Here is a 17636-nt window from a genome sequence, read left to right as displayed (position 1 = left end):
GTGTACTTGTCCTTATAGTACGAGGGATACATTTTGGGGCCGCTGGTGTTGTCTAGAGTGCAGCAGAGTAAAATAAAATGACGTAGCCACTTTCTTTAAAACTGTCACCCAAGTATGGCAACGATTACCTAGCATAAAAAATGGTTTTATCCATTTTCTACTCTTTTTCGCACATCCAAATTTTGGGTTACGAATAGAGCTGTTGCATTATATATATTTATTCTCTAAGTATATAAAAAAACAATATATTTAATATTTAAGAAGACTTGCTTCAGTAGACATTATCGGTTGTATGATTGTATATTCCATATATCTAAAGAAATGAACGTTTACTGATTTTCTACATAAATATATTTTAAAAAGGCAATTTTACAAATGCGAGTCTTCTCATTGTACCTTACTTGTAAGAGTTCTTTACTTATGATGAAAGCCTTGACTGTATTCCACTTGTATTTATGATATTTGCCTTCAAATATCTATTTTCTATTAGTAAATGGAGAATTTAAAAGTTGGAAATTGTCAGAGGACTGTAGTTTTACAGAATGTCGGACCAATACTGGATTTATACGCAATTAGCTCTCTTTAAATTTTACCTCTTCGATAAATAGATTCGTTCTTATACATTACAAATTTGAAGATGTACTGGTATATTTATAATGTAGCTATTTGTGATACATAAATTATATGTATGACTGTAATATTTAAGGAAAACATTTTTCTTTATATACATAATAATCCTTACCTTTTCCAGTAAAAAATTAAAGATATAATTTAATCTAATGTATTGGTTATTCTCCTATACCTTGTGTAGTCTCCTATATCCTAATCGTTGTGCCAAATATCTATATTTGAGTTACATAATTATTTGTAGTTTGTTCCTTGGACCAACCACCAATCTTGTAAATTCTTGAGTGTCAATCTAGAATGATTGAATTTTTTTCTCCACTTTAGCTTGCCTTGTTTTTGTTTGTCTTTAAATCAGTCTTTCCCAAAGTGGGCGATAACGCCCCCTTGTGGGCGCTGGAGGCCTAAAGGGGGCGGTAAGGGGCCCAGAAAAATCTTCACCTTTAGGCGAGTCTAATATGTTATGAATCAGTTATTTATAGCGCCCCCCCATTTTTCCTTCACATTAAAAACCTCATTGCGATCGGATTGAATTGGGATCGGATCAGATTTTCAATATCTAATGAAATTATGCAATTACCGTGACTACTTTTGATAGATTTAATTATATAATAGATAATGAGGGCTATCGCGAATGAATTCGCCGCTAGAGGCGCTAGTGTAGCGTGAGGTCGGAAATGTCAAATCTCATAGTTTTTGGGTGAGCTACGCGGGTTTATTTATAATTAGAATAATTTTGTGAATATTTTGCAATATCTGAATTAATTATGCCAAATAGGCGTTCCGGGGCAATAATGTCTGTGTTTTTGAGACAATTTTGTCTTTCGGAAACCTTTGTCCTCCTTTTTTCCGAACAAAACGGGGACTTTGCAACACTGTGGCATGCTCGATATTTTTATGCTACGGTTTTAAGGTGTATTAAATATGATTTTAATCTAAACTTTGTTTTCACGCCCCGTAATACTTAAAAAACCTCACGTAACAGTGCGCCATCTAGTGAGACAAAAAAACGATAGCCCTCATTCCGACGAAACAAGAATACGACGAATGAGGAACAATTCCCTAGCACGAACACGTGCCACGTGTGAATGAATAAGAGTAGGTATGCGATAAACAGAGAAGCAAGATTAATCGTTTATTATGCTTGATATCGCCTTTGTGAGGGAGTGAAACTTCTGTAGGTAGGTAACCTGTAATTTTACTTAAGTATTTTGTGTTAAGAGATTTGTGTTGATGATGATGATTTTGTGTTAAGAGGTAAGTAAACTAGAACGTACATACCTAAATCTGAAAATAAAAAATATTCTTTCTAATCGCAGTCTGGTAAAAAATATAAAAAGGCTGGTCACTTCGTTGCGTCAAAGCGATACAAGGCCGGGAGGCGTGTCAACTTTGTGGCCAAGTTCTTCTTTCTTTAAAAAAATATGGCTCTGTCCATCAGAGGACAATTTTGCCAGTGTCTAGTAGTTTTTGCCGTTGTACGGTAAAAAAATTCTAGAAAACGAAATATGAGAGGTAATGGTGGATGAACGATGACAGCGCGAATCCTGTGGCCAAGTTAAAAAGCGAAAATCAACATTGTATTATTATAAAGGAAAGCAGCGATAAAGTTAATTGTTTTACTTTATAAAATATTTCATTGCTGTTCAATATTCATGGCGCGGAGTTTGAGACAACAGCTGGAATTCCCGTGGTAATTAAAGAGTAAGGGCCTGTTTTCTGTTTGATTAACCGCAGACTTGTTATTAGACGGAGACTTAATGCCAGGCAGTGTATCTACTTTGTGCGAGTTTAAGGCTTTGCTACACTGCGGAGTGTAGGCGGTATACGAAATGTGTATTCATTTTATGAACCACAATGTCATTATGTCGTACGGACGCCACGCCACTCCCACGTTTGAAGAGATATTTTTAGGACATACTTATTTAACAATTTTTCTCCTGTACCTAGTCCTATGTCTCACTACTGGGCACGTTTCGGACTGTAGTTCCCAACCAAGCCCAGTGTGAATTATGATTAGGTACTGTAGGAACTAGGCTGTTCCGCTGGCAGGTGGTAAACTGACCACTTGGCAGGTGAGATTGACAGCGGGTATTACATGCCGGAGCGCAGATTGCTCCCGATAGCCTAAGCGGCTGGTGCTATGCTATGTAAATGTATTTTTAAGTCCTGAAATAAATCCAAATGATTGAAGAGTTGTTTATTTTGAACTAAGTTTAAAGTCACGCGCGTTGATCCCCAGTACCTAAGCTCTCACCTAGTTACAGTCCCCACAAGTGGTGGAGTTAGGCGCGGTCGGTGTACTTTTTATGTTTTAGCTATCGCTTCAGAGGACGACGGAGTACCGCAGCGATTTCAGCGGTCTATGGACAATTGTTAAGAAAAGACGAGCTTTGATGACAAAAAAAGCGCATGAAAAGTGAAGCAATTGGTAAATGTATCGATTTTGAGGAAGCAACTGTGAGTTATTTTATTTTTTCCTCTATCCCAGTGTTTAATAGAATTTGCGGGCAGATAAATTTTATTACGGAGAAGAAAGAAGATGGCGGAAAAATTCGCAGGATATTCGGATGTGGACGATTTTATCCACCAATTTGAAACTATTGCGATCATAAAGAATTGGTCCGCAGATCAGAAGCGAGTAGCGATCGCACTCTACTTAGAAGGGCCTGCGTTGTCCTGGTACAAGGCCAATTTCACGACGTTGGAGTCGTATGATTTAATAAAGAAGGGATTAGTAGAACAATTCCCGTCGCAAGAAGACTATGCCCAGTCTTTTTATTATAGAAAGCAGGAGCCGAAAGAACCGCTACTATCATTTTATTATGACCTAGAGAAATTAGCGTTGAAAGCAGGGATCACGGAAGACGGCAGATTTATCAAGCATTTTATTAAATCTATTAATTCGCAATGGCAGTTCCATTTAGCGTCTAGATTGTTCGCGTCAAAGGAGGAGCTAAGAAAAACGATTCTTCAATTGTGTGATGTATTTAGTACAGAATTATACATGAAAACACATAAAGTAGAACTGCCGATTAATATTACAAAAGATTATCAACACTCGTGGGAGCAAGGAGATGCTCCACCTCTTCGATTCACGCCGCGTTCGGAGTATGACACGTCCCAAACGCCGCCAACAATGGTAGTTCCGCAAGAAATGCAGCAGGGAACATCACGCATGCCTTACGGAAGGTATAATTTGAGGCCGCGGCAGCTACAGCCGGTGCCGCAGCAGCATCAGGGGGATCAAGGCAATAATGATGGTTTCCAAATTAATACGATTTTTTCTAGTGAATTTCCCGATGTTTGTACTATTGAGAAAAATAGTCTGAACACGTTTGTGCCCGTAGAGCTCAGTGGCAGGATTTGCAAGGCTCTTGTAGATAGTGGTGCCAATGTGTCACTGATATCTGTTTCCCTTGCAGAGGAAATTGATTTAAAATATGAGCACAAGCTCAGTGATCCTTTGCGCGTAGCAGGAGGCTCCATGATTCAGCCTATAGGAATTGTAAATACTTATATTTTGATAGATAATTATTATTGTAGAATTAGTCTGTTAGTAATTAATGATCGCACAAATTTTTGCATTCTAGGGCAAGATTTTTTGACTGCAAATAATGCAATGATTGATTTTAGTAGTCATACTTTGACTTTGAATAAAAAATTCCGTGTCAATTTTATTCGAAAATTTAATGACACGAACGACTTTTCATTATTGACTGAAAAGGTTTGTGCAAATCAAGTTGCAATGAAAGAGGTTGAGTGCGAGCAAATTAACTCCTTGACCGTGGAAAATAAAGCGCGATCAGTAAAAAAATTGTTAGGGTTCCGTGCTTTAAATACTTTTGCTTTAGGTTCGAGTGAAGGAAAGTTGGAGAAGTCGAAGTCAATTGGGAAAGCGTCGAGGATCGATAGAAAGATGGAGCAAAAGGATGGCGAAACAGGCGAGTTGAGCTCGAAGCCTGAAAGGGTACGAAAGTCGGAAAATTTGCGGATGGGTTCGGCAGGTCTGATGAAGGAGCGAGAGGAACCTTCTGGTTGTTATGTAAGAGTGGCAATGCGACGACGTGAGAACGGAAACGGACCTGATAGATTCCATAGAAAAGGTATAAAAAGTCACGTCATTGTCTAATTTATGTTAATAAAGGTTTTTCCCACAGCAAGGATCGCTAACTGAACGAAACATAAAAATTTAAAAACGTTCATTTAGGAGTGAAAGGGACGGAAAGTGATGGCTGTCTCAAGCCGAATGAACTTTGTGGTTTGACTGAAAACTTTTTAAAAGTTCACGAGAAGTTCTATGTCGACGGTTAGAAAAAAATTGACACGACCAATGATTGACAATGTCATTCAAATGTAAAACATTGTAAATTTATTTTTTGCGATTGAATTTTATAATTATAGGTAATTGAATTAAAAGTTTTTTGAGTAGGTAGGAAATTAATGATATAATGAATTTATATGACTAATGCGTGTTGTAATATTACTATGTGACTAATATATGTTTTTTTCGTGTGTTTTCATATTGGGAGATCAATTAATTAAATGCAGAAATGAGATGGCAATCTGCAGCAGCCATGCAGTGGCTGATGAAAACTGATGGCAGCTCCCAGCTCCCAGCAGCTCTTGTCAAAACTGATGTCTGACGACATCGCTGGAAAACCAAACAGATAACTTTTATTTACATAGTGAACTTAATATAATTGTTTACGTATTCAACTTCACGAATATGAGATTGCCTGTTCATACATCTCCCAATGTGAACTGTAATCATATATGATGTGAATTTCTATATATAAAGAATGAGTAGTTTTAGTCTATCTCAGCATGTGGGAGTACTTCATACCTTCATGTGTTCAATATGCCCAGAAATATGTGGTGTTAATTGATGGTGTATTTAATGATTGATTTTCTGTGCCTTTCAATAGTTTTCAAGCAACAGAAGTTCACACAGCCAACTGGGATCGCCGATGAAGCTTGCCCAGGGGTCCACACTTGGATCCATGGCTGTGAAATAATAAAAAGATGGAAACCCAGCGGCTATTGCTGTCGTTGTGGAACGGCAACTCCGCTAGGGGGTGCTGAGGAACCTTCATCACCTGATGAAGGATGATGAGCATGAAGCAAGAATGACGTGCCGTTGCACAGGCAATGTCACGCGTCTTTAGTAGCTAGGCTTTTTACTGAAAAGGCGCCGTACCTTTTTTTTCGGGTTTGGGCGGCGAGTCCATCCTTGATGAAGAAATATATCTCTTTTGAATGATTTTAGATAAATACTAGTATGAAAATGATTTAATAACATAGACTAGAGTTTCATGAAAAGGATGTGACTAGTCTTTCAAAGACCCTTTTCTGTCTGTAATGTCCCCGTTAGGTAGGCCGTAGATTAGGTCCCCACCTCTGTGAGGAAGGAGGGATATGTAGGAACTAGGCTGTATACCGCTGGCAGGTGGTAAAACTGACCACTTGGCAGGTGAGATTGACAGCGGTATACATGCCGGAGCGCAGATTGCTCCCGATAGCCTAAGCGGCTGGTGCTATGCTATGTAAATGTATTTTTAAGTCCTGAAATAAATCCAAATGATTGAAGAAGTTGTTTATTTTGAACTAAGTTTAAAGTCACGCGCGTTGATCCCAGTACCTAAGCTCTACCTACCTACGTTCATCCCCACAGTACCTATGCATTTCTTACACGTCATTAAAATGTATTGCAGATATATGCTCGATTAATATTGCTTAATATATAGCAAGATCATTGAATTAGTCCAGAAATGTAGTTGTAAAGTTTCTGCGAGCCATGACACATTTTACTTCGCCGAAAACTCACATAAGTAATACCCTATGTAAATGAAATAAGGTGAAAAATTGGATAGGTATATGTACATACATACGTGGAAAAATAAAAACAAGTTTTTATTCTTCCGTGGGTACATAGGTATCTTTATACAGTGTGTTACCGGCAGACAGGCTTTTTTTCAAGGCAGGTTAAAGTAACGTATTTCTTTAACTTAACCATGACATTAGTTTAATTAAATAAGACTAAAATTCAGACTTAACTTTCTAACAAGATTATAACTGCCAGTAATCTACAGCAAAGTAAATTGACAAGTAATAATCAAAGTATCTGTCGGCTGACATTTAGTTACACTTACTTGTCAATACGCTTCAAATAGTAAAGATACGCTTGCTGTACATTGCTGGCAATTATAATTTTGTTAGAAAGTTAAGGGTGAAAACCAAAAAGTTGCACAGCGTTAAAGCTGCGTTAGCAAGTAGTTTTAATTTCTGGTGTGCAACTTTTTGGTCTACACCCTTAACAGTCTGAATTTTAGTTTATTAATTAAATAAATGTCATGGTTAAGTTACAGAAATACGACGTTACTTTAACCTCCCTTAAAAAAAGTCTGGCTGCTGTAGTTGACTCTAACAGTTAGAGTAACAGGTAGAGTTAGACTAACTACATAATGTCTGTCAAGAAAGTCATTATAAAATTTATTTGAAAATGTTCCACAGTTTTGTTACTTGTATATTCTTTTACATTGAGATAGGTACCATTGACAATGAGGTAGGTATGAGTGGCGTGATGTGAAATACCAAATCCGGCTCCTTCGTCTTTTATTACGGGTTAAATGTAATGAAAGCTGGAGTTTTTGGACACAATTTATTTCTCTACTTACATATATTACTATCCTACAGACATACATATAAGTAATAGTTGCAAATACTCGTAAAGGGACAAAAAAGGGACTCATACATCTGTAAGTACTTTTAAAAACAGTGCAATGCAATGGCATAAGCTCATGTCTCTACAACTTTATCAAATAAGTTTTTAATGTGACAAGGAGTTCATAGGGTTGTCGCTCCAAGCGAAGTCATCGCTTGAGAAGACGTAGACCAGCCAGTAGAAGAGGTTGAGTATAGCGAAGGAGGCAGGGAACAGGACGCGCGCGGCGCGGTCGATGTGGGACACGCTGTTGATGTGCCCGCGCATTCCTGCGGGCAAATGCAAGGTGACGATTCCTAAAGCCAGGATACACTAGTTGACAAATGTCCTGCGACACGTGTAGCCAGCGACTTCGGGTGAAGTGGGGCGACGTTGCCGGACTTTGCTCGACATGTCTGGCAATATCGCGCGACACGTGTTGCCAACGACGTCGGGTGTCTCGCCAGATATGTCAGGTGACATCGGCTGGCTTCGCTTGACATGTCACGAGACATTTTAAGCCACACATGTCGTGGGTCATTTGTCCCCTAGGGTATCCCTGGCTTAAGAAATCAGTGGCGGCGCAGGATCAAAATTTGGCGTGGGCAAGATAAATTTTGCGAGGCCCTATAATGGAGCACCATAGATGAGATGACGGATTTTTAAATGCGCAAAAAAGACAGAAACTTTCGAGGCACAAGGCCCTTCAGACCCGCGTGGCCGTAGGTTGCGCCCACGTTGTTTACGCCTGTGAGAAATAAATAAAAGATCGATATGTTGTCTCGACAGGAACGAATGACGGAAAAAAGGAGAGGCCTTTGCTCAGCAGTGGGAAACTTTAACCGGCTAAGGAAAAAAAATGTTACAAAGGGTGCTTTTAAGTTCCTTACATTTGCGGTTTCACCGAAAACGGTTGCGTTGCCCGAAAATTTAGGTTGAACGCACGAACAACTTAGGTAGGTATCAATACGATCTAATTGCGTAACTGCGTTTAAGATCAGGGTGTAATTATACGTTTAGACTACGTACTTCTATGTTCTTACCAGCTTCAACTTGCCGCTTCCTCCGATACAAGTCGTCTCCAGCCAGGCAGTAGAGCAGTTGCCTCCAACGCGGCACCCGAGCCTCCGTTTGCGTGGTCCGTTCCATCGTCAGTCGTACCACGGGCTCGGCAGGCCCGGCCTCCGTGGAACAGTTGCTTTGAGTTGGCAGGGAAAAACTCTGAAAGCCATGAAAGTATAGGAGAAGGTTATATAAATAGAAGTTATTGTTGGCATAGTGCCTCAGGTTTGTTACCTTTATTAACCTTTTTTTAGGCCCCGCTCATTTAAATACGCTCTACCTAGGTATACCAAATGAATCATAGTTTAATATTGTTTAGGTAATTTGAGGGATTAAAAACGTATTAAGTAATATTTTTAATGACTTCAATTGATTTTATATCATAACTAGCTTATGCCCCAGACTTCGTCTGCACGGACCTAGGTTATCGCGTGTGGCGCCCTCAATAAAAAAGTATTCTATGTTGATCCTTGGGGCTCAAACTATCTCGATACCAAATTTCATCAAAATCGTTTCAGCGGTTTTGACGTGAAAGCGTAACAGACAGACAGACAGACAGAGTTACTTTCGCATTTATAATAATAAATATAATAATATATAATATAATAAATATTAATATATATATATTTATAAATATAACTAGCTTATGCCCGCGACTTCGTCTGCGCGGATCTAGGTTATCGCGCGGTGGCGCCCTCCACCGGAATAAAAGGTATCCTATGATCCTTGGGGTTCAAACTACCTAGATATACCAAATTTCATCAAAATCGGGTCAGTGGTTTCGACGTGAAAGCGTAACAGACAGACAGACAGAGTTACTTTCGCATTTATAATATTAAATATTAAATATAGGGATAGTAGGGATTGTAAATTTAGCAAGGTCGAATATTTGTGTACCTATATTTACGTGGTCGCTATATCGAGGCTATTCTGGCAAAACAGAATAAGTGCAAAAGTAAAAAAAAATAGGTACATACATAGTCACATTTTTTTCTGCTTTATTTATCTAGCAAAACCGTATAAGTAAATAAATATTGTGCACTTATCCGGTTCTGCCAGAATACCCTCGATACTTATGCACTATGGCTGGAAAAGGGTTAAAAAATTATTAATAAGTATTTTACTGATGGCGCGAACGATACTCCAGGATCTTTGTCACACTGTATTTAGGACGACTTAATATGTTTGAATCGAAAGCCATTAGGTAAGGCGTTTCAGATTTAAATATGTCACTAAAGCAAGGGTGGCCAATAGTTTTTCTAGAGGGGCAATTTTTTTGAAGTCTGAGGCGGTGTTGGGCCACTACTTTCAGAGGTACATAACTGTTAAAATTAGTGGCGCTATTGACGCGTTGACGGGGAAATTCAAATGCCTTGGCAGGCCATTCTGTGGCCTGCGTTTGGCCAGCCTTGCTCTAAAGAGTTCTGCTTGTTTTATTTGCTATTGATTAAGTTACATAGTTCTGCATGGAGCGCGCAGAGCTGCGCCGACGCACGGCGAGTTGCCGCGCAGCGAACGCGTCGCCCCCCACCTCTTCGATCAGCTCCTCCCACTCTGCATCGTCTATCACGATCTCTCCCGAACCAACCTGCAAAAAAGACATAGGTATAGACCACGTATCAAATGTTTACACATAGCGTAAAGCTAAACACCTCGAACGAAAATGTTATTCGATCTTCCAGCTATCTACATACTAAATAATCTGTCATCTCCAGGATAAACGAACGACGATAATCAAGTAATTTGGGCACAAATTTGTGCCTCTGGAGAGGACAGGTAATCGACCTCGAGAACGTACAGGCACGCAATGATCGTTTGCAGATACGAGGCCTACTTTATCAGTGCGGGCACGCCGCTCTGCCCTGCACTACATGCATCGCACGTTTCTGTGTCTCTAGACGGTGCTAATTAGCTAACTGGTTGTTTTTTTTTAAATCCGTGGTCTGACAAGATTATGTTCGGAGAAATGTAGGACATCGTGAAAATATAATGCGACGGAAAAAGTAGCGGAAATTTTCTGAGTGGTTGGCTCTTACCTTAGTGAAGTAATGAACACCAGCAAATTCAAGAAGCGTGGCGATACAGTAGAAGAAGCTCATAAGGAGAAACCAGTCCAGTGCTGTGGCGTACCGGACCTTAGGAAGATCCGTGCGTGAGTCCAGGCTTATTGTCGACAGGGTTAACACAGTCGTTATTCCTAAACCCACGCGATCCGACGTAGCCTGAAAGATTTGTTATTAATGTTTTAAACTATCGTGATTTTCACTCATAACCAGGGCTAGATTAACCATGTCGGGGCCAATGCAAATTCTCGGGGCATCTTTTTCTTTCAGCCATTTGAAGACATCAGCTCTTTTCAAGTTCAATCAAATTAATTGACTGACTTACTGTGTGAAAAAGACGCAGATTGTACAAGAGATGTTTTACTTTGAAACATTTTCAATTTCTTTAGTGCGCGCGCGGGGCCCCTAGGCAGTTGCCTATTTTGCCTTATGGTTAATCCGACCCTGCTCATAACTATTAGATACCTACAGCACTCAGGACTTATCACGCTCAAAACACGTAATAATACCTCGACTTTTCAGACCGAATTAGACTTCACTAACCATATTTTTTTTTATCTACTGGATGGCACACGAGCAAGTGGGTCTCCTGATGGTAAGAGATCACCACCGCCATAGACACCTGCAACCCGAGGGGATTGCAGATGCGTTGCCAACCTAGAGGCCTAAGATGGGATACCTCAAGTGCCAGTAATTTCACCGGCTGTCTTACTCTCCACGCCGAAACAACAACGTGCAAACACTACTATAATTTCACTTGCCATACCAACGTTTGACGTAAAATATATAGAACCGTGCTGTTTTTAGGATTTTTTAAAATGCCATCTCATAGAATGTAGTAGGTTAGATTAGGTTAGTTTAATATCAACTCTGAAGAAAATACTATTTCAGAAATAAATTACTTTATGGCAAATGAAAATTATGGAAAAAGATACATTATGGAATAAGAAATTCGGGCAAACGATAGAGACCCTTTTCAGACACATCGTAGTGGCCTGGTCACGTGTAGGTATAGTATCACGTTTGCTTAGCAGCGCGAAGCTTTTGAGCTACCCGCACTTGATTATTATTGGCACCCGTATCTTGAACTATCCGCACTTGGTCGCAATTTTTTATCGTCATCCCATCACACCGACACATAGCAATATTTAACAATGTACACTGCAATGCGACTGAAACGTCGAGGTAAGGAATTACTACTCGTTTTGAGCGTGATACCTAAGTCCCGTGTGCTGTAATACTCACACACAAATTCTCGCAATCAAATGAGAAATCGAATAAAGAAATTTATTTACCTCTCGATGGATCCAGAAAGATACCCACGAGAGCACAACTATAAGAATGCATGGCACGTAAACTTGAATAAGGAAGTAGCCCGTATGCCGTTGTAGGTTGAACGAGACCTGTAGCACTGAGAACTCCCCTGCACAGAATTCAACAGATTTCTATGACAAAATAGCTTAATGTTACAATTTAGGCAATAGAGTGCCTATTTTACGCTGTCATTCATTCCAGTGATGGAAGCAAATGCGCCCTTCGGAGCGTAAAAGCCGATTCGTGTCATTGGCGCGCCGCTACTGCCTCAGATTTCTAAAACATTTCCTTTTGCCTTTGGGGGGAAAAGCCGGAACATATTTTTATTGGAAAGCACTTGAAGGTGTATTTTGGGCCAGAATGAGATGAAACAATCTCGACACACTGAGCAAGGAAGTACCTTTAAGAGCCTTCGTGAAGGGGAAACGATTTCGTGACCCATTGAGCGCAATATTCTAGTCTAGACTAGAAAGAAGTTTTCATTTTACCACATAGTCGTCTACATATTTTTCTATCTATCGAGTTTCCAGAAGGAAACAACACACTTAGGCACGGCACTCATATAGGCGTAATGTAATCTCATAAACGTGATATTGTCTCGGGATCGCAGAGGCGCCTCGCGAGCGCTGTCGATAATTTGGCACTTACGATAAATAATATTTATAATGGCAGCGTTTTCTCGACTGAACCGAAGTGTGGGAAATCACGTTAGTTCGTAAGCGGATAAGGTTCGTGAACGCTGGCCGTGATTAGTAAAGATGAAGGCCGTTTAGGCGCCGGGAGAAGTTTTCGCTCCAATATAAATGAAATACAACCTTTTTGCCTTGGACCTTCGCTGCCAGACGTGCATGACAGCTACGTCTATGCGACACATAATATAGGTATGTTATCAAGAATAATCCTCTTCTTCTTGCCTTTCTTGTTGTTTTGAGAATGAGCTCGTAGATAGTTCGAAACGGGTTCACATTTTGTGTGGTGCTTATGAGGATGATTGTATCTATTGAGTGGAAGTGGAGGCTGGCTTGTTCTGTATTGTTTTGTTATATTATGTATATTTCATATTTCCGCTGGAATAGGTACTTTACAACGACATTTTATAATGGTAAACAAGCGGAGTGAAGATAGACAAATAATCTCAATGAATAAATAGAAATGGATGAATTGCAAGTCGTGGCGAGATTCTATTTATATTTGTGCAGGTCCACACAATTAAGGAGCGTTAATAAAGGAAGTTCGTCATGTTTGCCGCAAACAATAAGTTACTTGTATAAATGCTACTTCTTCGAGATCGTAAACGCTGACACTAATTAACAACATAATACGAAATGTGTTGACGTTTATTGTGTAGATAAAAGTAAAAAAGGTTGCGATAAATACCTTACTCATTGCTTTGTGAGGATATTTTTCGCTGTTTTTCCTAATGGTTATCTTTCATAGAGCTGTCATTAGAAATTATCATTCAATTCGGTTAACTATAATTTCAGTCCAATATTTCAACTAGACGTAAAGGTTGTAAGGTAAAAGTGCCAGTACGTGATATGCTGCCTGCCTGCCCAACAGATGACACTCTGCTGTTAATACTAAGTACTATTAGGTACCCACTAACGACATGAAATTAAATATGGAAACTACTGGGGCCAGCACTCAAACATTTATTTTAAACAAGCCGTACCCGCGACTCCGTCCGCGTAGAATTTGGTTTTTACTAGCCCGCCGGAACTATGCAATTTTCCGGATAAAACTATCCTATGTCCTTCCCTGGGACGCAAACTATCTGTACACCGAATTTCATCTAAATCGGTGCAGCCGTTTAGACGTGATGAAGTAACAAACAGATTTACGCTACGCTATGCTACGCTGAAGTTGAAATTAAGTAAAGGTATGAAAGACATGGATCACCATAAATCAATGAGACACTGATACAAATCTGGTGAAGCTTTCGAAAATATTAATACTGTGGTAGTGGCGTTACGCCGTAACGACTCGATTCCGATCGGATTGCATAGCGAAAATATTCACTCCACGCCCTGCATACTCGTAGTAGGTACTTTAAATATAGAGATAAATTCTGGAAAAAGTATTTCATTGTCATACCTTCTCGCCTGGTGAAGGTGAAGTTTCGATATGGGAAGCTGATCAGATCGAACTGTGACAGCGTCATGCCAGGCACGAAATTGACGCTCTCCGAGTTCTGCCATTGGTACACCAGCTGCTGGTTGGAGTAGGCGTCTGACGAAACATAAGAATTGAAAAAGAAGAAAACGGTTAATGAAGGTTCCTTGTTAGTATTGTAAGGTTCGTTTAACGTAGCAGTCTCGCTTGCGATTGGCTCATTTAAATAGTTACCAATCACAATCTTGACGCAAATGTCAAAGTTGTCAAACAATAGGTAACTAGCGCCAAATAGCCTGTCACAGAAACTGTCATTAGAGCAGCATTTCCACCAATAATGTCCGAGCCGGTGCACCTATCTGAATATCGAAAATTTTAATATCGATAGTTAAAATATCGACGGTCAAAATATCGAACCTAACCTAACCTAACATACTGTTACGACGGTGGGTTAGGTGATAGACTTTAATTGTGTTTTTTTCGTACGTTGGAGGCGTTTTCAGCAGGCTGCAATACCATTTCAGGCCGTTTCAGAGGATGCTCTATCACATATAAGTTTATCAAAATTTTACCCAAGTTGCCGTCGTTTTCAGGCGCCTGAAACATGTTTTCAGTCCGTTTCAGGCCACTCTCTATCCGATGACGCCATAACCTGAAAACCCGTTTTCAGGCGTTTTCAGGACCCCTTATGGGCCCCTGAAGTACATTTCAGTATATGACGAAATTTTCAATAGGAGTGAAAGAGATAGCACGATTAGAAAGAGATAGCTATACTGAGAACATTCGAGAAGGTGTGTAACAAGGATAGCCTATATGTGTGAGAGAGACAGACAGATGACCCTATTTCTGGAATATTCTAGTAACTGTGTGAGAGAGATAGCACATGAAAGAGACAAACACTACTCGTTTCTGGAACATTCGAGATGTAGGTATGACGTCCTAGCTGGACTATTCTCGAACTTTGTGGACCGATTCACCAGGGGTATATAAGCCGGGTGAAGTTGCGGCGGAGGACAGAGTTTCGAATGCGATACCGAGAGATAAACATCGAAGAGAATCAAAGCGACTTGTAAGTGAGTTTTAGAGTGCAAAATTACTGTGAACTGTTTTTAAGTGTTTTGTAAAGTTAAGTAACATTGTGAAAATAAATCCTACTCTTATTCATCGGTGTTAAAAGTGCTTTTCGATCACGAACCCACCCCACGAACGTAACAGTACTTTCGATATTTTGACCGTCCTTTTTAACATTAGATATACTAATTTTCGATTATCATACGTCCTCGTGCGAGGATGTGATGCGAGGGATGTGTTTTTCATTAACCAATAGAAACGCTTCATTTACACATCCTCGCACAGCACATCTCTGGTGGAAACAGCTGAGCCGAGCGAGGCGAGGTAAATGAAGCGTTTCTATTGGTTAGTGAAAAACATATTCCTCGCAACACATCCTCACACATCTCTAGTGGAAACGCTGCTTAAAATGGAATACATTCTTACGCATCTCCCAGCATCATGATATTAATGCTGTGTAGACTAGGGTCTGTCTACCCCAGGGATGGGGAAACTTCCTTCGCGTGCCAATATATAGGTACTAACGAAATATATGGCAGGCCAAGTTGTTGCATTTTTGGTTATATTTACTGAAATTGATATTTATTTATTTATTGTATAAGTCATGTACATAAAAATATTAAGATGTTAAGTACAATTAGGTCGGTCCATGACGCCCTGTAAGAGCACACAATAACAGTTTAATTTAATTTATAAATACCTATTACATTAATGTGATAAAGAATACCAAATCTATTTATATACGAAATTATGCTAAGTCATACATTAGTCGTGCATTTTTACTAATTGAATTTATTACTATTTTTTCATGTCGACAAGTTATTAAAGAATAAGATTATTTAAACTACAGATAGGTACTTATATAATATAATGTCAATGTGTACCTATCTACGTCAAAGTGAGAAAAAATTATGTATTTTCTGAAATACTAATTTATTGTGCAATATTCTCGATTTTCGCTCATCCCGCCCGCGCTCGCGAAACAATGCGTGATTGTTGTATGCAAGCCGGCCATTGACAATGAGAATGAAATTTCTAACAATAAGTACGAAATCTTCTCTTGTTTTTTGTTTGATGGTCGCGGGCCGGATTTCAAGCCTTTGCGGGCCGGAGATGACCCGCGGGCCGCAGTTTCCCCATCCCTGGTCTACCCTCATCTTGCACGTCGACTGCGTGCACTCTGCTAACATTGGACACGAACTGTTTATCAAGGCATAGGTTCGCCTTCGTACTTGTGTCTCATCTCAACGTTTGTCAGTTGTGTTGTTGTTCTGTGAAGCCATGCCATATTGTAAAGGTTACTACCAGTACAATATAGCTTAAGGAAAGAGTCTAGAGCTTCCATCGGTTAAGCAAATTAGGTCAGGTTGTTACACAACAATTTTCATAGAAACGAGGCGGCTTTGTGTTCTGCCACAAATTAGTTTTTTTTTCTAAATAATATTTTAATTGGATATTAAGATTGAAATGTTTAAAAAAATATTAACATTAAATGTATAAATGTTTGGTTGAGATATAATTAATATATCGCAAGAATGTCTCTTTTCTCAAGTTCAGATCTTTCATGGATTCAAGCAGTCGATATATAACCGACTTAGAAAAGTTAAGAAACAACCGAAATTGTCATAGCAAGGTCAATATCCCAAAAATGTCTGAACCGATTTCAATAAAACACAGCTAAGAACCACTGCAAGGAAACTAGTTTTCACGTAAAAAAAACATGAAACTACCGTGAGACTCTCATATTAAATAATATTGTACCTGATAATTCACGGCGGAGCTAAACTTGATTTAAGACGTGATTTATCCGGTACAATATCATTAAAAAAAAAACACATCGACATCGGTTTGTCCGTTTGAGAGCTACGATGTCACAGACAGGAAATTGGAGTCAAACTTATAATATCCCTTCTTTTGCGTCGGGTTTAATGTTTAAACATTAAAGTAGGCTAGGCTTAAAGATCCAGTCTTCGGCTACTTCTGAGATCATTTACAAAGAGTTATCAAACGCTAACTTACAGCTTCCAAGTATAAGTGGGCAGGACTGACGATCCATGGGAAAACTCCTCAGTTCCATCGGACATTTGGCTTTTATCGTTAACCTGAAATGAACAGCTTTTGTGAGTCAACCCAATATCTTTTTTACCTGAAAACGTACGTGTGTGTATGTTTTTTTTTAAATCGGATTAGTTCGATTGGATGTTAATAAATTAATATTTGTGTCGTTATAAACCGTATACGTTATTATTTCAAAGTTTAGCAATTTTCATGCATGGTTTTATTTTTATATTAGAATCCGAGACTAAATCGCGCAAACTACTACTATAGGTACTTAGGTATGTAAAGTATGGGGTTATTTGATTGCATTAAGATAGCTAGTATCTAATTTACTGTTAATAGTTTTGAACAGATAGTAGAGAAATATTATTATGATTATCACATTTTATTTTAACACAAATTTAATAAAGCTATTACTTATTACTACCACTTAGTTATATGTATAAGATAAATGTCAGAGTGCTCTACAAGCTAATAAAATAAATATAAATATCATGGGACACTTGACACCAATTGACCTAGTCCCAAACTAAGCAAAGCTTGTACTATGGATACTAGGCAATGGATAAACATACTTACATAGATAAATACATATTAAACATCCAAGACCCGAGAACAAACATTCGTAT

General features: G+C 39.1%; 2 protein-coding genes across 6 annotated transcripts; one reads left to right on the top strand and one right to left on the bottom strand.

The window, feature by feature from the left end:
* Window positions 1-3074: 3074 nt before the first annotated feature.
* On the top strand, window positions 3075-5747 carry LOC141429443 (uncharacterized). 5 transcript variants are annotated; one of them, XM_074089750.1, is made up of 2 exons: window positions 3075-4730; window positions 5176-5747. In XM_074089750.1, the coding sequence occupies exons 1-2, from the start codon at window positions 3167-3169 to the stop codon at window positions 5268-5270; spliced, it is 1659 nt and encodes a 552-aa protein (XP_073945851.1). In that variant the 5' UTR covers window positions 3075-3166; the 3' UTR covers window positions 5271-5747. The 5 variants fall into 5 exon arrangements, 2 of the variants coding, with proteins under 2 accessions (XP_073945851.1, XP_073945852.1); XM_074089751.1 differs by having other exon boundaries at window positions 5157-5747; XR_012451536.1 differs by lacking the exon at window positions 3075-4730 and adding an exon at window positions 4984-5028 and having other exon boundaries at window positions 5157-5747.
* A 1546-nt stretch (window positions 5748-7293) lies between these two features.
* LOC141429442 (gamma-aminobutyric acid receptor subunit alpha-2-like) lies at window positions 7294-17047 on the bottom strand (the record flags this gene model as incomplete). Its single annotated transcript, XM_074089749.1, is given in 7 exon segments — window positions 7294-7617; window positions 8371-8548; window positions 9846-9977; window positions 10426-10611; window positions 11748-11875; window positions 13861-13995; window positions 16969-17047. Coding segments are annotated over 7 exon segments (1002 nt in total), but the record flags the coding sequence as incomplete, so codon positions are not given.
* Window positions 17048-17636: the final 589 nt, after the last annotated feature.

Source organism: Choristoneura fumiferana, chromosome 7 (genome assembly GCF_025370935.1).
Source record: "Choristoneura fumiferana chromosome 7, NRCan_CFum_1, whole genome shotgun sequence".
Taxonomy (NCBI): domain Eukaryota; kingdom Metazoa; phylum Arthropoda; class Insecta; order Lepidoptera; family Tortricidae; genus Choristoneura; species Choristoneura fumiferana.
The sequence above is the reverse complement of the archived record's forward strand: the minus strand, read 5'-3'. Positions and strand labels throughout refer to the sequence as shown.

Excerpts from the sequence above, each read along its gene's own strand:
- LOC141429443 (XM_074089750.1), top strand. The coding sequence starts at position 3,167 with ATGGCGGAAAAATTCGCAGGATATTCGGATGTGGACGATTTTATCCAC. Across the intron at positions 4,731-5,175 it reads TGATAGATTCCATAGAAAAG|AAATGAGATGGCAATCTGCA; the intron begins GTATAAAAAGTC and ends AATTAAATGCAG.